This window comes from Fomitiporia mediterranea (assembly GCF_000271605.1).
Source record: "Fomitiporia mediterranea MF3/22 unplaced genomic scaffold FOMMEscaffold_12, whole genome shotgun sequence".
Lineage (NCBI taxonomy): Eukaryota > Fungi > Basidiomycota > Agaricomycetes > Hymenochaetales > Hymenochaetaceae > Fomitiporia > Fomitiporia mediterranea.
Window position 1 is genome coordinate 1280931 of NW_006760397.1, and position 24711 is coordinate 1305641.

General features: G+C 47.3%; 10 protein-coding genes across 10 annotated transcripts; 5 read left to right on the top strand and 5 right to left on the bottom strand.

Annotated features, from left to right (window-relative positions):
* Window positions 1–1061: 1061 nt before the first annotated feature.
* Window positions 1062–2462, top strand: FOMMEDRAFT_160576 (uncharacterized protein; the record flags this gene model as incomplete). Its single annotated transcript, XM_007270242.1, has 3 exons — window positions 1062–1383; window positions 1440–1508; window positions 1561–2462. The coding sequence occupies 3 exons, from the start codon at window positions 1062–1064 to the stop codon at window positions 2460–2462; spliced, it is 1293 nt and encodes a 430-aa protein (XP_007270304.1).
* A 213-nt stretch (window positions 2463–2675) lies between these two features.
* Window positions 2676–3577, bottom strand: FOMMEDRAFT_160577 (uncharacterized protein; the record flags this gene model as incomplete). Its single annotated transcript, XM_007270243.1, has 3 exons — window positions 2676–3127; window positions 3413–3471; window positions 3528–3577. The coding sequence occupies 3 exons, from the start codon at window positions 3575–3577 to the stop codon at window positions 2676–2678; spliced, it is 561 nt and encodes a 186-aa protein (XP_007270305.1).
* A 315-nt stretch (window positions 3578–3892) lies between these two features.
* On the top strand, window positions 3893–6882 carry FOMMEDRAFT_160578 (uncharacterized protein; the record flags this gene model as incomplete). Its single annotated transcript, XM_007270244.1, has 8 exons — window positions 3893–3946; window positions 4010–4048; window positions 4449–4626; window positions 4722–4793; window positions 4854–5062; window positions 5120–6179; window positions 6250–6296; window positions 6367–6882. 8 exons carry the CDS (start codon window positions 3893–3895, stop codon window positions 6880–6882), a joined length of 2175 nt encoding a protein of 724 aa, XP_007270306.1.
* A 1055-nt stretch (window positions 6883–7937) lies between these two features.
* FOMMEDRAFT_113015 (uncharacterized protein) lies at window positions 7938–9009 on the bottom strand (the record flags this gene model as incomplete). Its single annotated transcript, XM_007270245.1, has 2 exons — window positions 7938–8356; window positions 8406–9009. The coding sequence occupies 2 exons, from the start codon at window positions 9007–9009 to the stop codon at window positions 8043–8045; spliced, it is 918 nt and encodes a 305-aa protein (XP_007270307.1). The 3' UTR covers window positions 7938–8042.
* Window positions 9010–9607: 598 nt separating this feature from the next.
* On the top strand, window positions 9608–10993 carry FOMMEDRAFT_160580 (uncharacterized protein; the record flags this gene model as incomplete). Its single annotated transcript, XM_007270246.1, has 1 exon — window positions 9608–10993. The coding sequence occupies one exon, from the start codon at window positions 9608–9610 to the stop codon at window positions 10991–10993; it is 1386 nt and encodes a 461-aa protein (XP_007270308.1).
* Window positions 10994–11273: 280 nt separating this feature from the next.
* On the top strand, window positions 11274–13364 carry FOMMEDRAFT_113019 (terpenoid cyclases/Protein prenyltransferase; the record flags this gene model as incomplete). The annotated part of the gene is made up of 7 exons (XM_007270247.1): window positions 11274–11551; window positions 11605–11760; window positions 11901–12644; window positions 12697–12815; window positions 12881–12984; window positions 13047–13159; window positions 13215–13364. 6 exons carry the CDS (start codon window positions 11274–11276, stop codon window positions 13122–13124), a joined length of 1479 nt encoding a protein of 492 aa, XP_007270309.1. The 3' UTR covers window positions 13125–13159; window positions 13215–13364.
* A 104-nt stretch (window positions 13365–13468) lies between these two features.
* Window positions 13469–14078, bottom strand: FOMMEDRAFT_148688 (uncharacterized protein; the record flags this gene model as incomplete). Its single annotated transcript, XM_007270248.1, has 1 exon — window positions 13469–14078. The coding sequence occupies one exon, from the start codon at window positions 14076–14078 to the stop codon at window positions 13611–13613; it is 468 nt and encodes a 155-aa protein (XP_007270310.1). The 3' UTR covers window positions 13469–13610.
* A 685-nt stretch (window positions 14079–14763) lies between these two features.
* Window positions 14764–15997, bottom strand: FOMMEDRAFT_148689 (uncharacterized protein; the record flags this gene model as incomplete). Its single annotated transcript, XM_007270249.1, has 5 exons — window positions 15820–15997; window positions 15586–15752; window positions 15496–15554; window positions 15209–15389; window positions 14764–15115 (listed from the first exon to the last, which is right to left on the bottom strand). The coding sequence occupies exons 1-5, from the start codon at window positions 15958–15960 to the stop codon at window positions 14764–14766; spliced, it is 900 nt and encodes a 299-aa protein (XP_007270311.1). The 5' UTR covers window positions 15961–15997.
* Window positions 15998–16156: 159 nt separating this feature from the next.
* FOMMEDRAFT_113020 (magnesium-dependent phosphatase-1) lies at window positions 16157–17240 on the bottom strand (the record flags this gene model as incomplete). The annotated part of the gene is made up of 8 exons (XM_007270250.1): window positions 16157–16389; window positions 16443–16488; window positions 16549–16610; window positions 16661–16767; window positions 16831–16938; window positions 16997–17042; window positions 17108–17148; window positions 17200–17240. The coding sequence occupies 8 exons, from the start codon at window positions 17238–17240 to the stop codon at window positions 16271–16273; spliced, it is 570 nt and encodes a 189-aa protein (XP_007270312.1). The 3' UTR covers window positions 16157–16270.
* A 161-nt stretch (window positions 17241–17401) lies between these two features.
* FOMMEDRAFT_142756 (uncharacterized protein) lies at window positions 17402–23984 on the top strand. The gene is made up of 16 exons (XM_007270251.1): window positions 17402–17527; window positions 17583–17627; window positions 17807–17873; window positions 17925–18184; window positions 18237–18850; window positions 18912–19247; window positions 19299–20373; window positions 20422–21916; window positions 21973–22037; window positions 22087–22374; window positions 22431–22575; window positions 22627–22702; window positions 22773–23122; window positions 23175–23298; window positions 23350–23468; window positions 23525–23984. The coding sequence occupies exons 1-16, from the start codon at window positions 17492–17494 to the stop codon at window positions 23842–23844; spliced, it is 5415 nt and encodes a 1804-aa protein (XP_007270313.1). The 5' UTR covers window positions 17402–17491; the 3' UTR covers window positions 23845–23984.
* The last annotated feature ends 727 nt before the right edge of the window (window positions 23985–24711 follow it).

Here is a 24711-nt window from a genome sequence, read left to right on the forward strand (position 1 = left end):
CAACTTCCTTTCCCACGCTTTTGAGCCACCAAAAGTGAACTTCTAAATATAGAATGAGCGCGATATCCGTTTGGTGCACTGATCCCGCTTTCCTGTCCAGTTCTTCCTTCCAGTAGATTGTTATTCGCCTGTTGGCATAAAGTTCTTAGCAGTGAAAAGAGGGGAATGAGTCAAAGACAGAGGATGAACCGGGAGTTTCTTATGTTTCATGGTTGAAAAAGGAATATATTGAATGTCAAAACGCGAGGCTCAAGCGTTGCGCTTAGTCCGTGTACAAGCTCCTTATTCCTTTTGGACAATGAGTCAGGAGTGCCCAGATTAAGAGAAGGCATCAAGGGACTTGCACGCCATTCACAAGAAATTGCTGACAGACTCCTCAACGTCAAACGGAAGTACTTTCTAACTAAAGAAAAATCTATGGATAAAGCCAAAACAAATAGTTGCCGTACGAGTCCTCGGCGCCATAACCCTAGATCGTTCGAGGAGTCAAAAGAGGGAGAAGTACAATTGTATTGTTCAAGGTCCGGATCTTACGACAGTATCTCCTGACCAGAAGCATACCTCAGACTCGACAATTCGGCTACGAAAGAACAAGAGTCATGCAAACTGCAGATAATCCAATCCATCAATCTGTAACCTCCCACCCACCCCCCTTCCTTTCCATTCTTCTCCACAGGATCAGGGTAAAGCATGAGGCAGTCCAAGAGAAGGAGAAAAGAAAAATATAACCAGACTATGCACGTTAAAAAATTGCACTGCATTTCCTTGAATACTCACTGATCGTGGCCTCGGGAATATCCGCCCTTGAAACTTAGGCAATGATTAGGCCTAGAAGACAATGGATAACGAAGATAATTAGATTTGTACTGATGTGTCTTGATGACGCTCAGACCATATCGTGAAATCATATAAAGAGCGTGGCTGTCAAAGTCAACCAAGTCAGCGCACACACCCCACTGCCCACACATCCCCACTTCCCACACGACAACAAATCCTCGGAACAACTTCCCCCGTCAGCGTGTCACGTATACAATAGAAACACAATGGTTCTCACTCGCGCGATGGCACAGCGGCGTGCAAACACAGACGTCGAAGCAACCAGCAACAGCGAAGCACCGACAACACAAGCAAGAGACTCGCGCGATTCGCATTCTGGAGGAAATATCCAGACAAACAGTCGAGACAGTACCGTCGTCTTTAGCAACGAAGCTGAAGGCTCCGCCAACGTTCATACCAATGCCTTCAGCACTAGCATGGGTAGTCACGGTGCTCTACAAGCTTTCATTACCAGAGAGGAACAGTCCTCCTCGACAGGATCGAGATCTTCTGATACGCAGACAGTGCAAGCTGCGCATGTCGTCGAAACAGAAAATACAAGAAATGGTAAGTCTCCCTCCTCATTCCGAGTCAAAATTCCTCATTTTAAAATATTTATTCAGCCGAGCTCCTTGATAGCCAGCCACAGGCCTCAGGATCTTCCACCGAAAGTCCGCAAAATTCTCGTGAAGGTGAGTTAGACCACCATACATAAATGCAGCATTGAGCTGACATAAGGTCCAGACCTTCCGAATGCTTCCTTCCCACCTCCTCCCAAACCGAAAGCTCGCAAGAAACGCGGGCATGGGTGGACCCGCAGAAAAACTGCAAGGACGACTACTCGAGGTCGTGCTGTCCGGGCAGGCAGCAAGCGCCGAGTCGAGGACGTAGATGGCGAAGAAGACGAGAATAGGCCAATAAAGAGGCGGCGCATTAGTGAGGAGGCCGTTGCGGGGCCATCCAACGCACGTTCAATACCGTTGTACAACACGATTGGTGCGACCAACGTCCGTCAGCTGCCATCGCGCAGCATCGTTTTTCCCGATGGTCCCGCAAACTCGGGAAGCGACGAGGGAAACAGGACGACGAGGTCGCCATCTCCAGATCGTGCACCTGTGAGATCAACGATAGATGATTCTCCGGCAATTGCGGTTGAATTCGTACAGATCAAAATGGAAGAAGAAGAGGAGGATTACCTCTGGGATACACCTCCGGCATGGGATTGGAGTCCAGTGATGCCAGAGTCTGAACTGACAAACGAGGATACGTTCAAGTTCGATAGTAACCGGAGTACGCCGGAGCTATCGACTGAGCATTCCGAATGCCATATAAGTAAAAGCGAGTCGGTCGGTTCGACACCGATTTCGACGCCCCGTGCGCAGTCGGAAGACGTTCAATCGTTTGATAGATCCCTCGTAATTGTTCTTCCGGGAACGATGGAGGAAGAGGAGGCACCGGACGAATTGATGGACGTTCTGGATGAGGGTGAGGACGAGGACGAGATTGATGAATATGTTTCGGGTTCCTTCATCCTTGGTGGCGGAAGAAGGTCAAGGGCTCCCAGCCCTCCATCTCTTCCTCCGTCACACTCCGTCTCACGATTGTCAACTCCCCATCGTGATGAGGAGACAGAAAGCGCTAGATAGTTCGTATGGACGTGACCAAAAGAAGCCGTTCCATACAGTCTTGAGCGTCACGACCATATCCGACCAAGCCTAGGGGCCTTGTGTTTCAATCGTTCATCTCGACAGCCGTCCAGAGGAAAATGCGTACGATCAAGAGATCATTCCACACCTCGATTACGGTTATGAACTGCAAAGTCAGCCTGCTCGTCCACCTGGCTTCTTGTGTCTGTCTTGTTAGTCCGGGTGTCGGTAATGTGTCCACAGACTTTGAAATCGACCATGGTCAGCGGAGCGTCTGCTCCCTGCTATATATTGCCTCTCCAACGCTATCCGCCATTTATCCGAGTCTTCCGAGATGCATATCAGCAACCCGACAGTGTCCTCCGATGCAATGGCGAGTTGAACGACTACCGGGCGTCTGAACAACGTCGGCGATAGCCCTTCATCGCTTTCGGCACGTTTTTCTCTACCTTTCGCTGTCGCGACTGCACCACTAAGTCCTTCCTCGACTTTCCGCCAGTAGTTCTTGTCCTCCACCTGCTCTGTACTTGTACTTGTATCTGTATTTGTATCTCTTGTTTCCTCTTTACTTTCTCTCTGTTTCGCACTTCCTGTACGGCTAAAGGCCCCGTTCTCCCTGTAATAATATAAAAGCGATGCCCAATTCGGTGTCGGCTTTTGGCTTGCTGATCTTTCGAGATCAGTCAAGCCTCCTCATAATCCGAGTACCCTTCAGAAACGAAGATCAAGAAGATTATGTGCGAGACAACAGTAGTAGAGAGTCTCAGCCATCGTAAATTTCTCCAAGTTAGAAGATCCGTACACTTCCGCGGAAGGTGAGATTGGTCAAAAACACCTGGTGTGCACATCTTATATTCATATTTAATAAACACACCACCGGGATAGGGAATGAAACGTCACTCACAAATGGACTCGCTCTGTTTCTATGCTTCAAGGGGACTCTTCACTACCGAGACAGGGTGCAGTCACGATGACTGCAAAAATTATTGGAAACTCATAAGCATTCGAACTGATAAAATGAATTCAGTACGATAATATGCTAATCCTATTGCTGACGTTGCTCACCGACAAGGCGATGTCGCGAAATCACTGAAGCCTACCACATGGTGACTCATGGAACTGAGTTTAAGATCCGATGGGATGGAAGGTCCTGCAAAACAGCTCAGAAAGTTATCAGGTTTGCAGAATTACGATTTTTCGTCAAGTACGCAATCGGCTAGCGCTGGTGTTGGACAGTCAGAGACAAGAACTGGGTGGGGTCACCCTTGAATAGTCGCACAGAGGATCACTTGGAAAGCTCTAGCACGCTCATCCTAAATCCTTATTAATGTGTTGAACTAGTATGCGAAAGGAAAGTGGACTTACGAATGAATTGATTGAACGTTCATTGTCTCAGTAGGCTTCACTGAGAGGCCAAAGGATGCAAAAAGATGGATGTTGACGAGAAACATCGCAAATACACCACCCCAGAGCAATTTTTAATGGTACACTGGTAGCGATATCGATCCATGAACTTGTGCGCGAGGCTTTTGAGTTTTTTTTCGCAGCGGATGCAGCCGAAATCGATTGAAGACTGGTTAGTCAACGTAAGCAAGTTACTTCGGAACAGTGAGAACTGAGAGAAAAAACGTACCGTTCGGGTTTATTACTCGAGCTTGTTTTTGCCTTTGTTAGTCTTGACTCGTGGGCCATCAGGGGCTAACGTTAATCCTCACTCAAAAAACGTTAATAGTGTTCTTTTTTGTGTAGCAGAATGAAAGGGATAAGTTAAAGTTAAAGTTTGACGTGGTAGCAGCTGAGTCAAAATGCGTTAGGTGTTTCCCACGCATACATTTCGAATTCCGGCTTTAAGCATCTCATTCTTAGTTCTACTTCTCCCTCTGTTCCCTCAGATATCTTTATTAACTTTTTATTGACTGAAAATGGTGCGCTTCTCGAAGTATTTGCTCTAACTGCGGGTAACATCGCTGAAATGAATTCGAACAGACAGTGTGTGGTGATTGCGGTGGAACGATCATAGAATACGATGCAGCAGCGGGCAATGGTTTCTGTGTTGGATGCGGGACGGTCGTTGAGGAGAATGCGATCGTGTCGGAAGTTGTGTTTGGAGAGTCGTCGAGTGGCGCGGCGATAGTGCAGGGGTCGTTTGTAGGGCAGGGTGCAAGTGAGTTGTTGGAATTAGTCTGTACTCGAGAAGTTGAAGTTGACACCAAGTAATGTTTATTTGTTGCTATTGCTATTACTATTGTTATGTTTTAGCACATGCAAGGATGGGAGGTCCGTATGGGAAGAGGAACACTTCTGAATCTCGTGAACAAACCATCGATAATGGTATATTTTAAGTTCCACTTTTGGTTTGACGATTCAGTCCTCACGAATTTGTCCTTCTAGCAAGCAGGAAGATCCGGAATGTCGGAGCTCTTATGCGTCTCTCGGAGGTCGTCCAGACAGCCGCAATTCGCATGTATACTCTGGCTCTTGAACATAAATTTACGAAAGGACGGAAGAATATGAACGTCATTGCTGTCTGTCTTTATATCGCGTGTCGACAGAAGGAGACTAGAAACTACATGCTTATTGATTTCTCTGACTTGTTGCAAGTATGTCTTGTTCTAATCATACAACTCATGGCATACTCAAATTTATGATTATTACAGGTGAATGTATTCGACCTTGGACATACATTCCTACAACTCGTCCAAACCCTCAACCTCCGCCTTCCTCTAGTCGACCCATCACACTACATCGCCCGCTTCGCCGCACTCCTCGAATTCGGTGACGAAACACCCAAAGTAGCAGCAGACGCAGTCCGCCTCGTCGCGCGTTTCGACCGAGACTGGATGTCCCGTGGTCGTCGACCAGCAGGAATCTGCGGTGCTTGTTTACTCCTAGCAGCCCGAATGAATAATTTTAGGAGATCTGTACAGGAGGTGGTACAGGTTGTTAAGATTGCGGATACAACGTTGAAGAAACGGTTGGATGAGTTTAAGAATACGCCTAGTGGGGCGTTGACGCTTGCGGATTTTAGGACTGTGTGGCTTGAGGATGAGATGGACCCTCCTGCGTTTATTAAGGGGAAAGAGAAGGAAGCGAAGGAGAAGGCTAAGTTGTTGGAACGCGAGTCTGAGGAGGAGGAAATGGAGGAAGAGGCCGAGGTGGAGATCCAGAAGGAGAAAGGTAGGAGGAAGAGGAAGGGGAAACGGAAACGCTCTGAGGAAGATGATCGGGAGAGTACAGTTGCTCCTGAGGCGGAAGCAAAAACACCTGAACCAGTTCAACCCGATGAACTTAGACCACCCATCGATCCTCAACTGCTTAACCAAGGTATTCTCGCTGGAACAACCGACGCCCCGCTCTTCCTGCCAGAAACAGCAGATACAACGCAAAACACGCCTCCAAGTCCTACACACGTTGCAAACGGAGAATCCTCGACCGATCGGACAGAGAAAGTCGAGCCGGAGAATTCAGAAGACGACCCAATCGAAGAAGCACTCCTATCTGAAATGAACGATTTCCTTCACAACCCGCAAGGCACACGTCTAACAGACGCACTCTCCGAAGCTGAACAACGTCGACAATCTCATTTCACAGGCGATGACGAACTTCTCGGTCTAGACGACGACGAACTCGATGCGTTTCTTTTGAGTGAAGAAGAGGTGAAGATTAAAGAGCGGGTGTGGGTGGAGATGAATAAGGATTATTTGGAGGCTTTAGCTGGTGAGTTATGGTAGACTTATAGATGATTGAAGTTGTGTTGTTGGGTTTTGCTGAGTGGGTTATTATGTAGCTAAGGAGGCGGAGAAGGTGGGATCGGCACCTACCAAGACGCGCAAGGTTCGTTTCCCGTTCTGACCATTCTCTCTTTTTTTAAACAAAAAAAATCTCTACGATTAATTGTTAACAGAAACGAAAAACGGATAACAAACCACGAGACTCCTCAACACCCGCAGGTCTCACAGCCGTCGACGCCGTACGAAGCATGATAAAGAAAAGCGCGAAATATAGTCGAAGGATTAATTATGAGGCGTTGGAGAATCTTTTTGCGAGTGATACTTCTGGGATTCAGTCTGGCGAGAGTAATTTGCTTGTTCCACCGAAAGAAGTGGACTTGGATGTGAAGGCGGGAGATATGTTTACGATTGATCAGGAGAGTATTGGTGGAGAAGGGATGGATGTTGTTGTTGAGGAGAGTGGTGGAGGCGTTGGTTTACGTGCCTCTCCGCTCGGCGCGAATATTAATGGATCTCGGACCGAAAGTCGGCTCACGGACAGAGGCCAGGCGGAAGGAGAGGGTAGAGGAGCGGTTACGGAGCATACGGAGGAGGATGGTGAGGTCGATGGTGAAGGTGAGGAAATCGAGCTTAGTGAGAAGGGTGAGGATGAGTATGTTTGGGATGAAGGGTATGAGCAGGAAGTGTAGCACTAGCACTAGTAAATTTTGGACTTGTTGTAGGTTAGAATAGTTGGTCTTCAAAAGAATACAGCCAAGTGAAACAAAGAGAACCAGGCATAGAATCATTTCTTTATGGTATGGTATGTTCCCAATTAGACAAGTTACTTGCTGCTAAATGCTATATACTGCTTAATAGATCAAATGGAGCATATGCTGCAAGAAATTTAAGGCTCTGTAGGGATATATATGGGCACTGTATTGCGCCACTTGTCAAAGTCTGCATTGCCCTTCATCCACACCTCTCAGTACAAGGTGAATTTGCTAGTATATTTCTTTCTCTTCAAGTACTATTCAACTCAGATAGATACATAGTTTTGCAGGTGCTCGAACTTGCTTCTTTCTGAGTTTGTATACAGTGACTTTGAGCGGAACCTATATTACCATCGAACTCTAACATCCAGTAATTGGACGATTCAACAATTAACCAACATGGACAAATTTCCTAATGAGCTTCTCTGCAAAATATTCATACAAGCTTTGCCGAGGATACCAGTCCTATATCATACAGTTTAGTATGTGTAACAACTTGTAGGATCTGTATTCATACATTATCTACAACTGCCAGGTTGAAACTATGTTTGGTATGGATGCAAAGAACAATTAAATTAACCAATTGGGTATAACTATTGATGAGTGACTAAGAACATGGGTTTGTGTATAGTATGCATTAGCTGCACTCAATTCTAAGCCTTGCGCGACTTGCGCGTCGGCATGGGGGAGAAAAACCCTTGTGGGAAGATCTGGGAGGGTGAGATGTGCCTGAGTTCTTACCTTATGTAGAACACATCCGTGCAAGTCTTGGGAAGTGGGTCAGAGCACTTCCCAAGACTTGCGCAGTGTTCGGACTTTCAAATTAAATGATCTTTCTGTCAAATACAACTGTAAATCATGAAAATTGTAGGAATTCATCTAATTATGTACTAGTTGACATTAGTAACAAAGATCTGCATGACTTGCGCAAGTTTTGTCCTCATTTCCTCCAGCCTTCCAGTCAACTCGGCATCTCTCGCTTCCTCTGTCTGATGTGCCGGGCACTTGCGCAAGGCAATGAATTGAGTACAACTATTACGGGCACAAACAGTCCTGCAGGTGTCTACTTGATTATTACTCCTTCCAGACGGATAACTCTACTTTTGTTGGCTCGGTACAGAATCACTGCTTTCCAGTGCTACAGTCTGCTCTCCATCCCCAAAAAGCTTTTGCATGATTCCATCGTAAGTGGTCCATACGCTCTTAAATATTCGCAGCCTTGCATTGATTAGCCACTGGGGGTGGCTTCCATCTTTCTGCGTAAAGACCTGGCCGAGGAGAAGAAAGGCAAGCATTGGCGGAACCCACGTTGCAAGCGAGACTGCTCGGCCTACTTTTTGGCGAAGTGTGGTAGGAGAGTAAGGTGTAAATGATGAGAGGTATTCACGATATCTAGGAGGAAGTGAATGCTCTTCATCAAAGTCAGCATAATTATTGACAGATGCAAAACACTAAACTACCTTCTGCACCCTTCCTGATGAGTGTGAGATAACGTGGGGATGGCTGTCCTGGGCATTGCCTGGTTCTTTCAACCAATGCGAGGAGCGTGAAGGCATGCACCGTCTCGCCAGTCAGTCCAACGTCTGAATCAGAAGATGTCGTTTTCCCCGTACGCCTAAAAACTTGTGCCTTGACAGAAACCATCTTGTACCCAGCACCTCCACCTTCGGTTGCAATGACACGAGCGAAATCTTCTGGTGTCACGAGATACGCCACACCAATCAACGCACCTTTGCCTGTCCAAGGTCCATTCAAATCCCGTTTGTTCTTCTCATGTTCTGACTCCGAAGAGAAACGACAATTTGCAAATCGCGGTTCGAGATAAGGGATACCAGGCAGATCAAATGTCAGCTCAAGACCTTCGACGAGCACATGACGTTCTTCGAGGGGCGTGATTTTGCGTCTTGCCTTGAAAACGGCGGAGTAAAGGTTTGAACCATATGCAAGATACCAGAGGGGCTCGTTTGGCTTTTCAAGGAGGGAGGTTGCCTCGTCGACATTGCTAGAAATGAGTGCTGGGTTTGAAGCAGAGGGGGAAATAAGAGGATCGTTGGTGATATGCATTTGGGGGACGGTGCAGGTGATCTGTCTGCGGGCAAAATTCCGATAGTATATACATGAGAAGTTAGATTTATATTTACTCCTGATCGACGCCGTTTTAGATCTTGTTCCATGAGCTTCGCCGAGAGCTGAGGCATGACGTGTACAGTCCAGAAAAGCAAATTACCGCGGAAAGTCTTACGAATACACCCGGCACGGGACGAGATGCCTGAGTCACGAATCAAAGCAAATTGACTGGTTAACCGTGGCGCTGCCAGAGAAATTGTTTGCGTGTGAAGAAGGTCTGAAGACACATTTAGATGACGTAACATGTATTACGTGCTCAATCTTGGTATTTCTGAAATTTTCTCTGTCCGGGACTACCACCACCGTAACGTCTCTTCACAAGGTATGGTCTTACCTCTGCAGTGGATGAATACGTAACATTGTTAACTAGCGCGACGTAACTGATGCGTTATGCGGAAGTCACCAAACACCTTTATCCCGTTAATCCAGTTGCAGTGGCGTACAGTGCAATGTAGCAATCGCTTCGATCTCTTATACTACCGGCTCGTGTTGCAGGAGCCGTGCATATCATTACAAGGAGTAACTCAGAACTACAATGGACAGACTACCTCACGACTTGCTCTGCAAGATATTCCTGGAAACCTTGCCAGAAAGACGGGAAATAGAATATAAGCAACGGCACTCAGCTCCATTCCTCATGCCACTCTATATTTCTCATGTATGCAAGAAGTGGCGGGAAGTGGCATTATCACTTGGGGAGCTATGGTCGTTCTTGTGTATTACTTATAATGGCGGTGAAGAGTCAAAGCTACGGATAACAATCCTTGAAGTTTTCGATACCTTTTTGGAAAGAACAAACGGATCGCCTCTCAATTTCACTTTCTATTGCTATCTTTCAAGAGGGCTTCAAGAGGACTCGCGCCGTGTAGCTGAGCATATAACTACCACTTTGCTTTCCGAGCAATCTCGCTGGAGGGATGTCGACTTCGTATGGACGGGCCTACAGCCTTCTCCGCACTTGCAAGGTATAAGCGCAACTAATATGCCTATGCTGACGGCTCTTGCCCTTCACGTGTCTATCTATTCGGATGATGGAGCTCCGATCGTTGCTCATGTGAGCACTGCTCATTCGCTAAGTCTAGAGCGCTTGACGCTTCTTGGTAACTTCACACTGGAAACGGGCGACGATCCGATCTTGACGCTCAGACAACCGAGCATGCTCATGTTCGAGGATGAGTGCACCGAGAGTGCGGCAGTGGATACCTGCGTGGAGTTTCTCAAGTCTGCTCCTCGCTTGACGGATTTCCATGCATGCTTTGATTGCAAAAGCTCTGATTTGACGATTCGACAAAACGACGAAACCATGTTCGTCTCAAGTAACTTACAGAAGCTTAAACTTGAATCTGGCAGACCATCTGCATTTGTCCTCAAAGATATGACTTTACCTTCTCTAGCTGTCTTATTCTACGAATATGGACGCTATGAAGGTGGCGGAGAAATACTTTTTCGTTTTATTCAGCGCTCCTCACCTCCTTTGACATATTTGGAGTTATACGACTATGGCGCTGAAGAGGATGTTTTGATCTCGACAATTCGCCTATTGCCGACTCTCCTGCAACTGCGCATTTCGGGGGCCACAGTTTCAACTCAGTTTTTCCAAACACTCACCATGGCAAGCAATAACAGTGCACCGGATGCCTCTCCAGCCATAGAAGACCATGTAATCTGTCCTGGGCTTCGCCTTCTTTGTCTTGGGTCATTACGGATTCTGGGAAACCGCGATACTTGCATTAACGCACTAATCAGCATGCTCAACTCACGTAAGCAAATCTTCAAGGTGTTCAAATTGGGCGGATATGGCCGTACTCGCGCTGTAGATCTGGATAAAATTGATTTATATGAGCTGCAAGAGTGTCTCAATGGATCTACCTTCTTAGCTCAGACGGACGACATAATTACTTATCCTTTTGGTTTGCGGTAGATTCTCTAATCAGAAGCTGTATGGGTTGGGGAAAAAGTCCTTCAAAGGAGCAATTTTACTCCTTGTTTTTAGTTAGATCGACATTGTCAACCTTTGTTTATTCCACGTAATAATTATACATTTATACAGCAATATGCACTCGATGTCATCTCCTGATATGGAATGCGAGGTGAAGTGCACGTGATGGACTTTTAGCAAACGAACAATTAGCCAGCTTGCGGCATCGTCTCGATCTGGAATGTAACGCTGTTCACCATGTTGTTCTCTTTCATTTTCCACCATGTCTGTAAAGTTCAGTAGCATTGATGGCTATCCAACGGAAACATCGACAGAGCAACGACGAACAGAAGAGATACTAGCTCATCATCGGCCCGATCCTAACCTCCCAAAGCCAGCACTCCAGAAGGCCGCACATCTCCAATGGCTGGTCCGAAATTTTAGTCAAGGCTTCCCGGAGAGATTTGTTAGCCAGGATGCGAGCCAGCCATGGCTTTTCTTCTGGACTATACAAGGGTTTTACTTCCTCGGAGCAGACCTGGATCCTCAGAATAAACAACGGTAGGTGCATATAAAGTTCATTAGAATACTGGTAAATCTGAATGCGTTAAAAGATGTATAGATACTATAATGGCATGTCAGCATCCCGACGGAGGCTTCGGAGGCGGGCCGGGGCAGTTCCCGCATCTCTTGCCAACTTATGCTGCTGTCAGTGCACTTGCATCTGTCGGCCGCCCAGGACCACGTGGCGGATGGGACCAAATAAACCGGTATGTTTGAGGTTGATTATTATTATTATTATTATTATTATTAAGCTTTACTTCTGTCAAATTTGTATTTTATACATGTCTGAAAATCTTGAATGTCAATGTTTTCTGGCCCCAGCTACTAACTGATACTCTTTTCATAGAGAAAAGCTATATGCCTTTTTTATGTCACTTAAACAGCCAGACGGGTCCTTTCTCGTATCGCGCGATTCCGAGGTGGACGTTCGTGGAATCTACTGCCTTCTTTGTGTGGCGACACTCCTTAACATGCTGACTCCGGAACTGGTCGAGGGCACAGCGAGCTTCATTGCATCACTTCAAACATATGAGGGTGGATTCTCGAATGCAAGTCATCCATACTTCTTCGCAGAGCCAGCTTCTTTGGAGACATTGCTTGATTATCCGCGTCCTCCGCTTGGCGAGGCGCATGGAGGTTATACCTTTTGTGCTCTAGCGAGCTGGGTGCTGCTTCGTCCACTCATGAACAAAGATGTGGAGCGAAAACGAGCGATAAATCTACGAAAGCTTACGCGTTGGTTATCACTTATGCAGGGCACGGAGGTTGAGCTTGGCGGATTTAAGGGTCGTACGAATAAGCTCGTTGATGCATGTTATTCATGGTGGGTCGGAGGATGCTTTGCCTTATTACGTTCTCTTGGTGTTGGTGTACACCCTCCTATACCTCAGCAACAACATCAAGGAGACGAGGAAGACGGAGACGATGAACAATGGGCGGACGTCGAAGGTTCGCAAGCTGCCGTCAATTTGTCATTCTTGTGTAATAGACTCTATCCTTCAGATGACATATTTAACCGCCCGGGCTTACAAGAATACATCCTTTATGCTGCACAGCACCCTATTGGCGGATTGCGAGACAAACCACCGAAGTAGCCGTTCTTCAATATGGCCTTATTTTGCTCTAATAAATTCCATCTACAGACCCGCGGATGCCTATCATACACTTTACTCGCTTGCGGGCTTATCTACTGCACAGCACTACGTCTCTCCATCGAATGATATTCGGGAGAAATTCCGAAAAGAGTGGAAGCGAAAAGATGGTATGCTCCTCGTGTCATGAAAGGTTCACGGAAAGACCAGTTCAGTGGCTGAGTGACTGATATAGACGATCCACTCGACGACTGGCGCAAATCTGCTTATGTCGAGGCCCGTACGTGGAAAGAAGAAGAAGGCGGTTCGATATATGTCAACGGGCCAGGAGATCGTCTCGTGCGTTTTGATCGTATCCTTCTGTTGCTTTGTCAGTGGAACTGAGTCATCGCCCAAACAAGAATGCGACGCATCCGATATTTACTCTTACAATGACGCATGTTGGCCAAGTTATGGAGCATTTCTATGGACAGTCTTGACGCTTGATGGATGGTGAGGACAAAGAAGTTGTATTGTAAGTTGAACGGAGGCAAATCATTCTACCCCAGTACTTTGTCTTATGATTGCAGATATTTTTAGTATATCATAGCAGGAAAACGTCAAACAATAAGCATAGAATTAACGCACTTTCATTCAGAAGCAGAAGAGGGTCGGGATTACGGCACAGAAACTTTATCACAAGATCGTCATAGGCGGCCGAACAGCTAACTGATAAGATTGTAAGTTTGAAATTCCATTATCTACAAGACGTTACATTCTAATTGAAGAAACCAAACAGAAATACAAAACATTGCACATTGCAGACATATACAGAGATGATTATGCGGATGAGGGTATTGCTTGACATAATGAAAGAGAAGTGCTGAGATTCGGAGAATGCAAGGGAAAAGGGATTATGCGCTCAACGCAAATACGGCGGAATAGGAACCGAAGGGGATCAAAGCGACTTTTTTCTATGAACGCGCTCACAAATTGACGTAGCTACTCTTTCCTGTCCTTTGAAGGATTGCAAAGGCATTCGTGGTTTCTGATCGAACCCTCTGTGCCAACGTGGCCGCGTCGATGTGCACGATACCACCGTTGTGGAGTCTATAGAGAATGTCAAACCACCAATAGCTCTCGTTCCTCGGTGGAAGGCCCGTATCCCCTCCGCTAACGATCCTGTCAATGTGGTTGTCTAGAGAGCTGACGGATTTGAAGTGGAGACTCGAGAGGAGGTTGACTAGATGCAGGATAAGCACGGGAGGAGCTGGGAGAGAGAGCGGCTGGACGCCAAGGTTTTGCCTGCTTTTGAGATCACTGCCCGGATAGTAAAGCGTTCCAACTGACGTGCGGTTAGCGTTGCTCGTCTCGTTCGAACTGCCTGCTACGAAGAGGCGCCATTGATTCTGGGTATCAACGAGGAGGTAAACCGATCCAACGATGAACGACATTATAATAAGTCCTGAAAGGGCACATGTGAGCTTGAAACTCAAACTTAGAGAGCATCCAGGGAGTACTCACTATAAAGAAGACGAGCCGAAGATGAACAAGAGTTAACGAAAGCTGAATGCCCGAGTGTGCCTTAGCTCGACAGACCGCCCTGCGTCCTGCCTTTTTAAATTGCCTTCCGCTTTGTGGTTGGCCTGAAGAAGCCAGCGGGAGCAAAGCGATCCACACACAGTGAGTGGCCTTGAACGAATACTTGACGAATTTTCTTCTCTAAAGAGCATCCACGCGGCCGAGGTCGTTTGCCTTTGTACTCAGGGCGCATGGAGGGTTGCGGCGAAAACGTGTCAGTCGAGACCTCGTTTCATATGAATATATGTCTGTTTATTGATTATGAGCCACTGGCAGTGTGTCGCATCTCGGTTAAGTACGGCCATCTTGCTGCGGGACCTGTTAGTCGAACACGTTTCTTCATTCCCATTTGGGCGTAATTGCAAGAGGTATTGGCGGTCAAGCAATATAGTTGACAGGAGGCCCAGGTCAGTGGCAAATATCTGTGAAGAGAATTCGCATCCACCTACTGCCAGGGAAGTGGTGAACTTCCGAACCGGGAGGTACGAAGCCTTAGTCACTTCTTTTGAATCGCGGGGAGGTTGCCTTCTAGTGTCCTGGTGGCGTATACCTGTCCCTTCACAGGAGATAGTGCGCATTCAAGGTTGCATCTGGATCGAAAGAGGGACGATCGAAGATTGGTTGGGCCTTCTGCAATATTAGTCGAAGCGTGCGTATAGCAGCAATGTTACATCCCTTCATAAACATGTCTAAATCTGACTGGATCTGTGTCAATGCATTTACGACTCGGGTCATAAGGTCTCTTGTCACCGCGGCGATTAGCCGGTGATCCATGTAAATCCAGATAGAATTTCTGCTTTCAGAGTCTCGACCATCGAATGCCGTCGCGGCAGCTTTTCGTCGAAAGTTGTCGAGGCCGATGTTCGGGCGCTGAGCTTTCGCTTGTTTCACGCGTGGCCGATAAAATAAACTCAATTGAGAATTTCCATAATTAGTCCATAATGCATCAAAGTCATAATAAACACACGCTTCTGTCAAACACCTCAATCATCTATTACCGCACCTCTCCTTGTCACCACAGTCGTAGTAGTCACCGTTGTCGTTGTGGTCGTAGTTGTAGTCGTTTCGGGGGTATTTGTTTCCGTGAATGTGGCCACTTCTGCCAGTTTCTTTTCTTGCTCTGGACACCGCTCCAGTTGCCACAACTGATGGCGCGCTCCAGAAATTCGAGACCAAAGGTTTACCTACGTGGATTTCACATGAGGACGTCGAAAGTGAGAAAACGGTGCGGACAAACGCCTCACTTTTGTCCCCGGAATGGGGCTGCCACTATCCAAGTCAAACGAATACCGTGTGTTCGGCCATGAGATCCTAGCAGTGGGTGTGGGTCGAATTGAGAAGCCACTCGACTCATGAATGAATACCAGTAGTTTCAATTACCGAAAGACATCCTTCTCTTCTCCCGGTTCGTTTTCAACTACCCACGAGGCAGGGAACCCATTCGCCACAACGGGAAAGCCATCCTCCAGCCCACTCTCAATGTTAAGGTAGCTTCCTGTATGCACACTTCGAATGTACCAGCCTTCCCCGAGATTACCAAACTCCCACTAAATTCCGAGTGAATGCTTGGGGATTAACATGCGCTCAGTCTTCGCCGGAGTTTGGCGTACAAACCTGCTGGTTCTCAAGCCCGTGTCGCGGAAATCCGATGATGCTCTTGTTGTCTCCGCCGGACAAGTCCATCATGGAGTCACTCTTGACGTTTCGCATGATATAGATCCCGGGATCTAACGCCGGCAATGCGTTGTCTTCCATGTCTGGACGAGTACTCGGTCGGCGCAAGTGAATTGCGATTGGCGTGGGTATCCTGATCCAGTCGGTGAGGGAGCTGCATGTTGAGAGAGGTCATAACTCCATGGCACGCTTCAATTTATATTGCTGAAGTTGTTAGCGCGCACAAGCCTCGAGGAAAGGGTATGGTATAGGCGAGGTCTAGGTGATGAAAACACGTGGACTGGAGGATGTATGTGGATCCTTCATGATATCTATTATACGTTCTACTTTCATCTAGTAACAAACCAGCACCAATAATTTTCCAACGTGCAAGGAAAGGGTCGCAATGTTTTCAATCTCCTGCTGTTTCGGACTCTGGCTCGGGCACAAGGTGGCGCCGTCGCCATTCTGTTAGTCCGGCTTCAAACACCTTCTCATCTAATCCGCGCGGGACGTATATGAACGTCACACCTGCAACGGTTGCTGTTAGCCTAAGATTGACATCACACAGCAATTAGACATACCCAGTTTCTCAACTTCCTTGTTCCGGTGCTCGTCATCAAAAAATAGCTATTGTAACAACAAAGTTAGACTGCGATGTGAAAGAGCATAGAAAAGAAGGAAAAGAACCATCTGTGAATACGGGATCGTGGTCTTTCTATGTAGTTCCCTAAAGTGCTGAAGTTTTGAACCTAGCGATATTTGGTTACCACCATGAAATGGAGAGCGGCTATGTTATTACCGGGATATATCTCAAGTTCGTCAAAATATTCTATGGATCGTCTAGGTAGTTCATCAGGCTCCGCCTTCGATGGTGGTACTAACAGCAAGTTCAAGGCCTGCCGTGCACTTGACACAGAAAATAAATAAATGATGAAAATTCGATGTATTTTCTTCGTCCTATGTACTTACAGCTTTGGCGCACTAGTCCTTGAGCATGCCGCTATCTTTGCATCGGCAAACTTGAGTCTATGTAAGACGGATGCAACTTCAGGATAGAAACTGATGGTCTGGTCATAACTTTTGTGATAAGTCAGTTTAGTCCTCAAGCTCAAGAAGGGAGTTTCTTATAGCGTACGTATCTAAGATTTCATTTATCGCGTCTCCTTCTCGTCTAAGTGGGCCTGTAGTTCTCATGGGAATGCTTAATTGTTTATGGAAAGTTAGAAATACGTGGCGCGGAGCGTACCAGAGACATGACAATCGATCCACAGGTCCCAAAGGGTATAGCTTGGTGACGGAAGTCAATAAGAAGGTAGGTAGTACAAAGAATGCCCGTACTCTAGATCAAATGCTACGAGCTGGGGATATGTATTCGCCATTCGAGTATCAAATTCTATATGGTGTCCGCAATCAAAACGTAACTCGGTTTCCATCAGTGGGTTGTAGTCGTGAGAAATGCCTTCCCGGATGGATACATCACGTGCACATAGGCTAACGTGGAACGCGTCGGGAAGCGCGTTGCTGAGTTCCTACGGCGAGCAAGTGCGCGGTCTTTCTGGCTTTGATATGTTAACTAATCTGCTTTCTTGATAAGTATATCTTATCTGTACTCATAAATTGAACTACTACGATGAGTTCTATCACCTTCCTGGTGACGGAACTTCAAGTGCGTTTCGCCCAATGCAATTGCGCGGCGAGTCTTACTGACTATTATATCCAAGTCCCTGGCCAGTGAAACGCGTAGAAAGCATGCGGACGTACGCGAAGTAAGTGTTCATATAGAATCATATAGAATCATGTAGCAGGGAGCTGTGGCGGTTACGGTGGATTACGGCGTCATTGCGTTGGAATTACACGTACTGCATAATTGAAGTGACGGCACCTCGTCTTAAGCTCCTCGCAATCCACTTTATGTACAGATAAACTCACTCGCGATAATAATTAGGCAGCTGAGAAAGCGATAACAATCATACGAAACCTGCCCGACCAAACAGCCGGCCGCTTGTCCGACGGTGTGTATATTAACTTAATACCACTACCCTTCGCTTCTCATACTTTGGTAGATGGACCCCAGTCGGACGACCTTCTTCGTCCAGTCTTTATGGGATGTGCCACCAAAAATGCGAAAGTTATTGCGATTTCCTTAGGGTCCCTGCAACGTCTCATTGCACTGCATGCCGTCCCGCCAGCAGCCGTTCCGGCTATCGTGACAACGATGAACGAGTGCATGAGTCAAGGTGTCGATATCCAACTGCGTATTCTTCAAACCTTGCTTTCCCTTATTACGAATTTTCCCGCAATCCATGGACAGCTACTTGGAGACGTAAGTCCACTCCGCGTGTTCCTTGAGTAAGCTTCTAACACTTTCGGTTCAGGCGCTCCTGCTGTGCTTCAAAATGCAAGAGTCGCGTATTGCAGTTGTCTCCTCCACTGCCGCGGCGACACTTCGACAACTCGTCATGTTTATCATTGACAAGGTTGTTGACGAAGATCGCAAGGACGATCTCTCACAAAGCGAACTTACTGAGACAGTCCTTCCAGATGGGACCCATAAGAACCTTGGACCCTCGGCTTTGGATGCGTATTCTGTCGTTGAAGACCTTTGCCTGCTTGCAAACTCAGAGAAACCGCATTTTCTCAGACTTGGTTCTTTGCCGAAGACGTTTTCTCTCGAACTGATTGAAAGCGTCTTGACCAACTACCACGACCTCTTCAGGCAACATAACGAATTACTAGTTCTCCTCCAACATCATTTATGCCCTCTTCTGTTGAAGTTACTGTCCGACAAACCTCTGTTCCCCTTGACACTGAGGTCAACTCGCGTCGTTTTCATTCTCTTGAAGCAATTCTCGAACGAATTCGTGACGGAAGCAGAGGTGTTCTTAGCTTTACTCATCAAGATCATTGGTGGTGAATCGGAATCTGGATCATCGGATGGACAGCCCCGGCCGCTTTGGATGCGAGTTCTAGCCATGGAAATTATACGAGGGTCAGTTTTTACAATTTTTTCTTATGCTACTGTACTTTAGCTAATAGGCACACTTTCTTAGCCTTTGCAATGATCCTGATGTAATGCGTCACATATGGGAGTCCTATGACTCTCAGGAGGGCGGCACTAAGCTGTTTGGCTCGCTCGTGTCTGTTCTCAATCGACTCAGTACGGAGAAACCGGCCCTACTCGGTATCTCTTCGCAGATGTTCGGTGTTGGAGTCTCTTCGCACTCAGATCAGGGCTCCTCTGTAGGAGCCGGTGGTTATGGATTCGATGTTGGTACTGTCGCAGGTATGGTGGCGAACGCGGCAAGCGCAACGGTCACAAATGTCGTGGGCAGAATGGGTGTAGAGCATGGACTAGACCTGGTCAACTCTTCAATGAAGTTGCAGTGGTGAGACTATGACTTTCTTGGAAATGAAATATTTCTGAAGTGTTCCTGTAGCATTGATCAGTTAGATAAAGCTGATGCGCCTCCCATTCCAGAGGCCTACATCTATCTCTTAGCCCTGCAGTGTCTGGTGTCCATATCCGAAGGGTTTGCTGCACAGACGCTACCTCTGTTCAATACTATCGTCGTCCAACGGTCGCGTGCAGCAGGCGAGACGACTATCAAAGCCCCACCAGCTCTCGATGTTTCAGCCCTCCCAGAAGATCAGCCTTCAACAAGGCAGTTAAGATCTGTGCACGGAATGATCGACAACGGTTGGCCTGGCCTGCTGGCAGCACTTTCATTCCTGATCGCGACAAACTTGTCCGACGAGTTATTCGGTGATGTCTTGCAATCATACCAGAACCTTGCGAATGTCGCTGGGATGCTTGGTCTCACGACCCCGAGAGATGCTTTCCTGACCAGCCTTGCGAAGTTTGCCATCCCTTCTCGTGTTGTATCGAGCCTCGATACATACATTGAACCACCAACACCGCGATCTTCAAGTGCACTACAAGAAGGCTTCAGTTCTCTTACCGGAGGCCCGTCCTCACCTCCGGGTCTGTCGGAACGCAATATGGCCTGCTTGAAAGTTCTCATTGCCAGTGCTCTATTCCTCGCTGGGAGCCTCAGATCTTCCTGGTATCAGATATTCGAGGCGCTACAGAATGCAGAATACGTCCTAACTGCGAAGGGTCAGAAGCCTATAGGAGCAAAACGCCCCAGTACGACGAGCTTAGGAGTGAGTCCTACCAGCAGGTCTGTTTCAACCTCTGCAGCCGGCCAACCGACAAACACTGTTACCTCTCCGCCTCGACATGTGATTCTGGCAGACGTGGATAGCGAGAACATTCAACGAGCGATCCAGCGCTTGTTTGATAGCTCAAAGAATTTGGAGGATCCTGCATTCCGTGACTTCGTGTCTGCTCTATGTAAGTTAAGCGCTGAAATGATCGAGATGCAGTCGGTCACTGGGATTTCTTCGGTGGAGCTTGACTCCGAGGAAAGCCTCGCCACATTGACTACCTCTGTTTCCACCGAGAGCGCACATAGAAGGCGCGTCAGCGGCATTCACCTGCCGCGGACACTGGTAAGTGTTGCCTCTTAGTAAGCAAGACTCTTATTGAATCATGAACAGCGGTCTAGAGATTTTAGTATAAACAAACTTGGAGCTATATCACGACTGAATATTCTACGCTTCACATCCAGGTCTCCGGATATCGCCTGGACAGTCGTTATGGGGCATTTAGTTACCGTCCTGAGGAACAGAATAGCTCCTCATTCGATCAGGTTACAGGCTTCACGAACTCTCGACGATATTCTGCTCATCGTCCCGCGAAATATCGGACCTTCCGACGAGCGAAAGACTGCTGTTCAATGTCTTATGCTTGACGTTCTTGCGGAACAGGTTGCCCCTGACCCAGTTTCTGGAAATACGACAACGCTCATTGAAATTCGGAAGATGGGCCTTGAGACACTGCATCAAATCTTGCAGTTTGCCGGACATACTTTGCTGGTGGGATGGGAAACCATTTTTGACATGCTCGGAAGTGCATGCGATCCTATTCCTGCCTCCATGTCCAGTATTCCGGAAAGTGTAGTCTCTTCACCAGCTGTCTCTCCAGGTGTGTCAAAACCGCCACCTCTTCAATTTGTCTCCGTTCCCGACAAAGGCAGTGCGGTACTGGTCAGGATTGCTTTCCAGTCTCTTACGCTGGTCTGTGACTCGCTGTCCGCATTGTCACCCGAACATCTCAGATTATGTATCAGCACGATTGGCCGCTTTGGCCGACAAGCTGATACCAACATTTCTCTGACGGCAGCTGGTAGCCTATTATGGGGTGTATCAGACTCCATTCAGACAAGAAGGAAGGATTCTGAGCGAGAGGAGGAATATAATGCCCTTTGGATGCTCTTGCTCCTAGAAATGTTGGGCTTGTGTACGGACCTTCGCTCTGAAGTGCGTGTCGGTGCTATTCAGACACTTTTTCGTGCCTTGCAGCTCTATGGAAACTCGCTGAGTCTCAAAACCTGGGATGACTGCTTATGGAAAGTGACGTTCCCATTGCTGGAGTCTCTTTCGGATGCGATCAAGCAAGTGTCCTTGCCATCGTCTGCAACCGCAGGCGCTCCTAGTCCTCCTGTTGAAATAGTGAAGGCTTGGGATGAAAGCAAGACTCTCGCGCTACAGTCAGTCGGGTCCATATTCAACGATTTCCTTATAAGCAAGTTCATTCGCTTAGATTCGTTCGAACGCGTTTGGGATACATTTGTTATGCATATCCAAACCTCATTCATGTTTGACTCTGCATCGAGCTGCACAGCGGCACTTCGGTGTCTAGAGAAGGCCGTCAAAGCTGCCCATGCATCGTCGGACGATGTTGCCGAACGAGTGAAGGTCGTATGGCACCGAACGTGGGCAGCATGTGATGATATGGGACAGCTTGTACTGAGGAGAACTCGACCTCCTCTTCCAGGCTATACTGGTGGTGGCCCTACTTCTATACCGTTTGACCAAGATAGTCTGCTTGCTTTCGTTGATGCAATCAAGGCAACACGTACTCTGAGCAAAGAGAAAGAGGGCTGTGAATGGGAGTTAGAGCAACTCACTCGTTTAATGGCAATTTTGAAGGGCAAGTTTTTTCGTTATAGCTTACAACCGTGCGAAGCTTATTGTTGCTTTTTTCAGGAGTCCTAACTTATCCCGATTCACCGAGCTATCGACCAGATATCGACGACTTAACTCTAGTGCAGGTATGTCGGCCTTCATGGTATCTCCACTCATACTCATCTGGCGAAATAGACTACTGTTGTCGGTGCCATGAACGACGTGGATCTGTCGGTGGCAGGGGCTTCTTCGCTAGTCTTACGTGATCTCTCGGAGATCTTGACATTACCATATCTCGGTGCGTTTGATGTGCATGGTCCTGCAGGTGATCCAGCTCGACCATCAAAAGACCCGCGGGTGTCGAAACGTGTGACATATATCGGCTTGACGAAGAAAATTACGACAATGCTTTTGGAAATCTTCCTCCGATTCAAAGAAGTTGAAGTCATTTATGCGGACGGGACACTCGAATCTGTTTTCTCTGTTAGTGATGCTCTTCTGGCGTTGAGTTTTTACCTTGCTGATGAAGTCTTCTTCAGGCATTCGCTGTTCCAATAAAGCTAAAGTACGAGTGTCCCGCCCCCTCTAAGTATGGTAGCGATATCCCTTTATGGAAGACTGCCACTACATCTTTCTTGCTCATTGTGAAAGAGTCCACGAAGATGCTGAGATCTTCAGAGAAAGGTGCGTTTAATGTATGAAATGTTTGGGACAGGATGACTCAGCTTTGAGTAGAGATTCCGAATGAACGAGTTGAAGGTATTTGGCGGCATATCATAGACGTATTCCGAGGCGGAATCCTTGCCGATTGGTAAGCCCTTCTCTATACCCGAATCCAAATCGTAGCTTACGTGTTGGATATTTACTGTTCGTCTTATTAGTCGGATTGCAGAAAGTTTATCGCTGGAAGAACAAGAGGCGGAAGAAATGTTCGACATTTCCCTCGTCGCCTCCCTGGAAACGGATGTTGTGCCTTTCGTTGGAGATAGTCGTGTATCGGACCAGATTGTCATTCAGCTTGCGAAGACGCTTCATCGGGGAAGCCTTCTCTATTTAACTGACGACTCTGCATGGGATGAACGTTCTTTAACGCCTCGTTCTGTTTCGTCGTCGGAGAATACAGCTGTGGATTATGTCGGATCTACAATGAATGTCGACATCACTTCACGAGAACGGTTCGCGTATTGGTGTCTGGATCTCCTGTTCCTCATTGGCTCAGATTTAGTGAAAGGTAAGCACATTAGATTATCCCCTGTTTAAGCTATTGCCTAACCTGTAAATAGATGAGGAGCTATTAAGGCGCCGTATCGCCACACTTACCCTTCCTATCCTGCTTCATCGCTGCCGTACAACTCTTGTCTCCTATCTTGCCGATGAAATGCTCCGAGGGAGCTATCCATTTCCAAGGTAATGGTCCATGCCGTATTTCATGAATGCGGTGAACTAATTCTAGCGCAGAGCACGTGAAGAGGAACTTGTCTACATCCTCAAGAAGCTGCTGGTACTGCGCCTTTGGCCGGGTTCACTTTGGGCCGCATTTTCTCCATCCCCGTCGGCATCCTGTTCCGAGCAACCGGGTATGTCGTTTCTTGGTTTCGTTTACGGGTGCATCCTAAGTTATTCTATTGGATAGGTGTGGAAGCGAACTTGTCACCCCCACAGCTTTTCGCGGAAGCGTCAAAGCGATCCAACAAAGCGCATCTGTTCCATCTCTACACACCCTTGTGTCAAATTGCCGCTCTACCCCGGAAGCCGCCAGTAGCTTGGGCTCCGGTCTTCTCCGATGGTGGGATGAAGAAAGGAGGCTCTTCGCTACCGGCAACTGATCCTCAGCCGGGGAAGGTATCTCTTGTTGCTACAAATGCAGAGTCTCCAGATGTAGAGGAGCTTGACGCGCGTGAGCTAGCTTCTGCGTGCCTCGCGGAAATTGGAAGAGAGTTGGGTGTAGCATAGGCACTTTCACTTTTCTTTTACCTTTTTTCCTTGTTTTACCTTTAATTTATTAGTTTCGGTGTTTCTAATAGTCCATCAGTTCCTTAGTGTTTTGTCTGTAGCTTTGGTGAAGGCTTCTGCGCAGGCGGAAATACTTTCACGACAAATTCTATACTTAATCTTCCGTGCGTACACCGCGTGCCGGTTTTGTAGGCATGATACTCTATTGGTGTGGCATTGTACCCGAATCCAATCTGTACCTCAGTCGCGCGGCGTTTAACCTTTAGGCGATTTGAGGAGTATTACAGTGGCAAGCATCGGATGGCAAGATAGAAGATAGAAGCGTCGCCGGTTCGTACTCGCATGTCTTTAGTAGTTCAAAGTTCAAACCTGGTATCGACTGCCAGTGTTGTAATAGTAACAGTTGTATGTATAGCTCCACTTCGGATAACATAGGATAACAAAGAAAAGAAGTTCCTGGTTTCTCTGCATAGCGCTCGTGATCAAGAAACTACTACAGCGAGGCAAGATGTATTGCTGTTATTGGAGCCGAGTTGACATGCATTGGAAGATCCGAGACCGATGTGAGGTCACATGCAGATACGGTACTGGGAACAAATCTGTTTTCGGTGAGGATGACTGACCCATCTCGGCCATCTCTAACCAATCGTCGGGGACGCGGTCTTGGCAGGAGGAAAAGTGGAACAATTCAGGGAATGATTGAGATATTTCCCGATGTAGAAGGAGACGATGAGTCACCTGCTAAATTTAATGACGTGTCGCCTTTCTACCTCAATGCCCGTTTCATTTCTCCGCTTTAATCGTCTCTTTTGCAATCTGCGACACGCAAGAAAGGAAGAAACAAAGGTACAAAAATAAGCCCGAGTC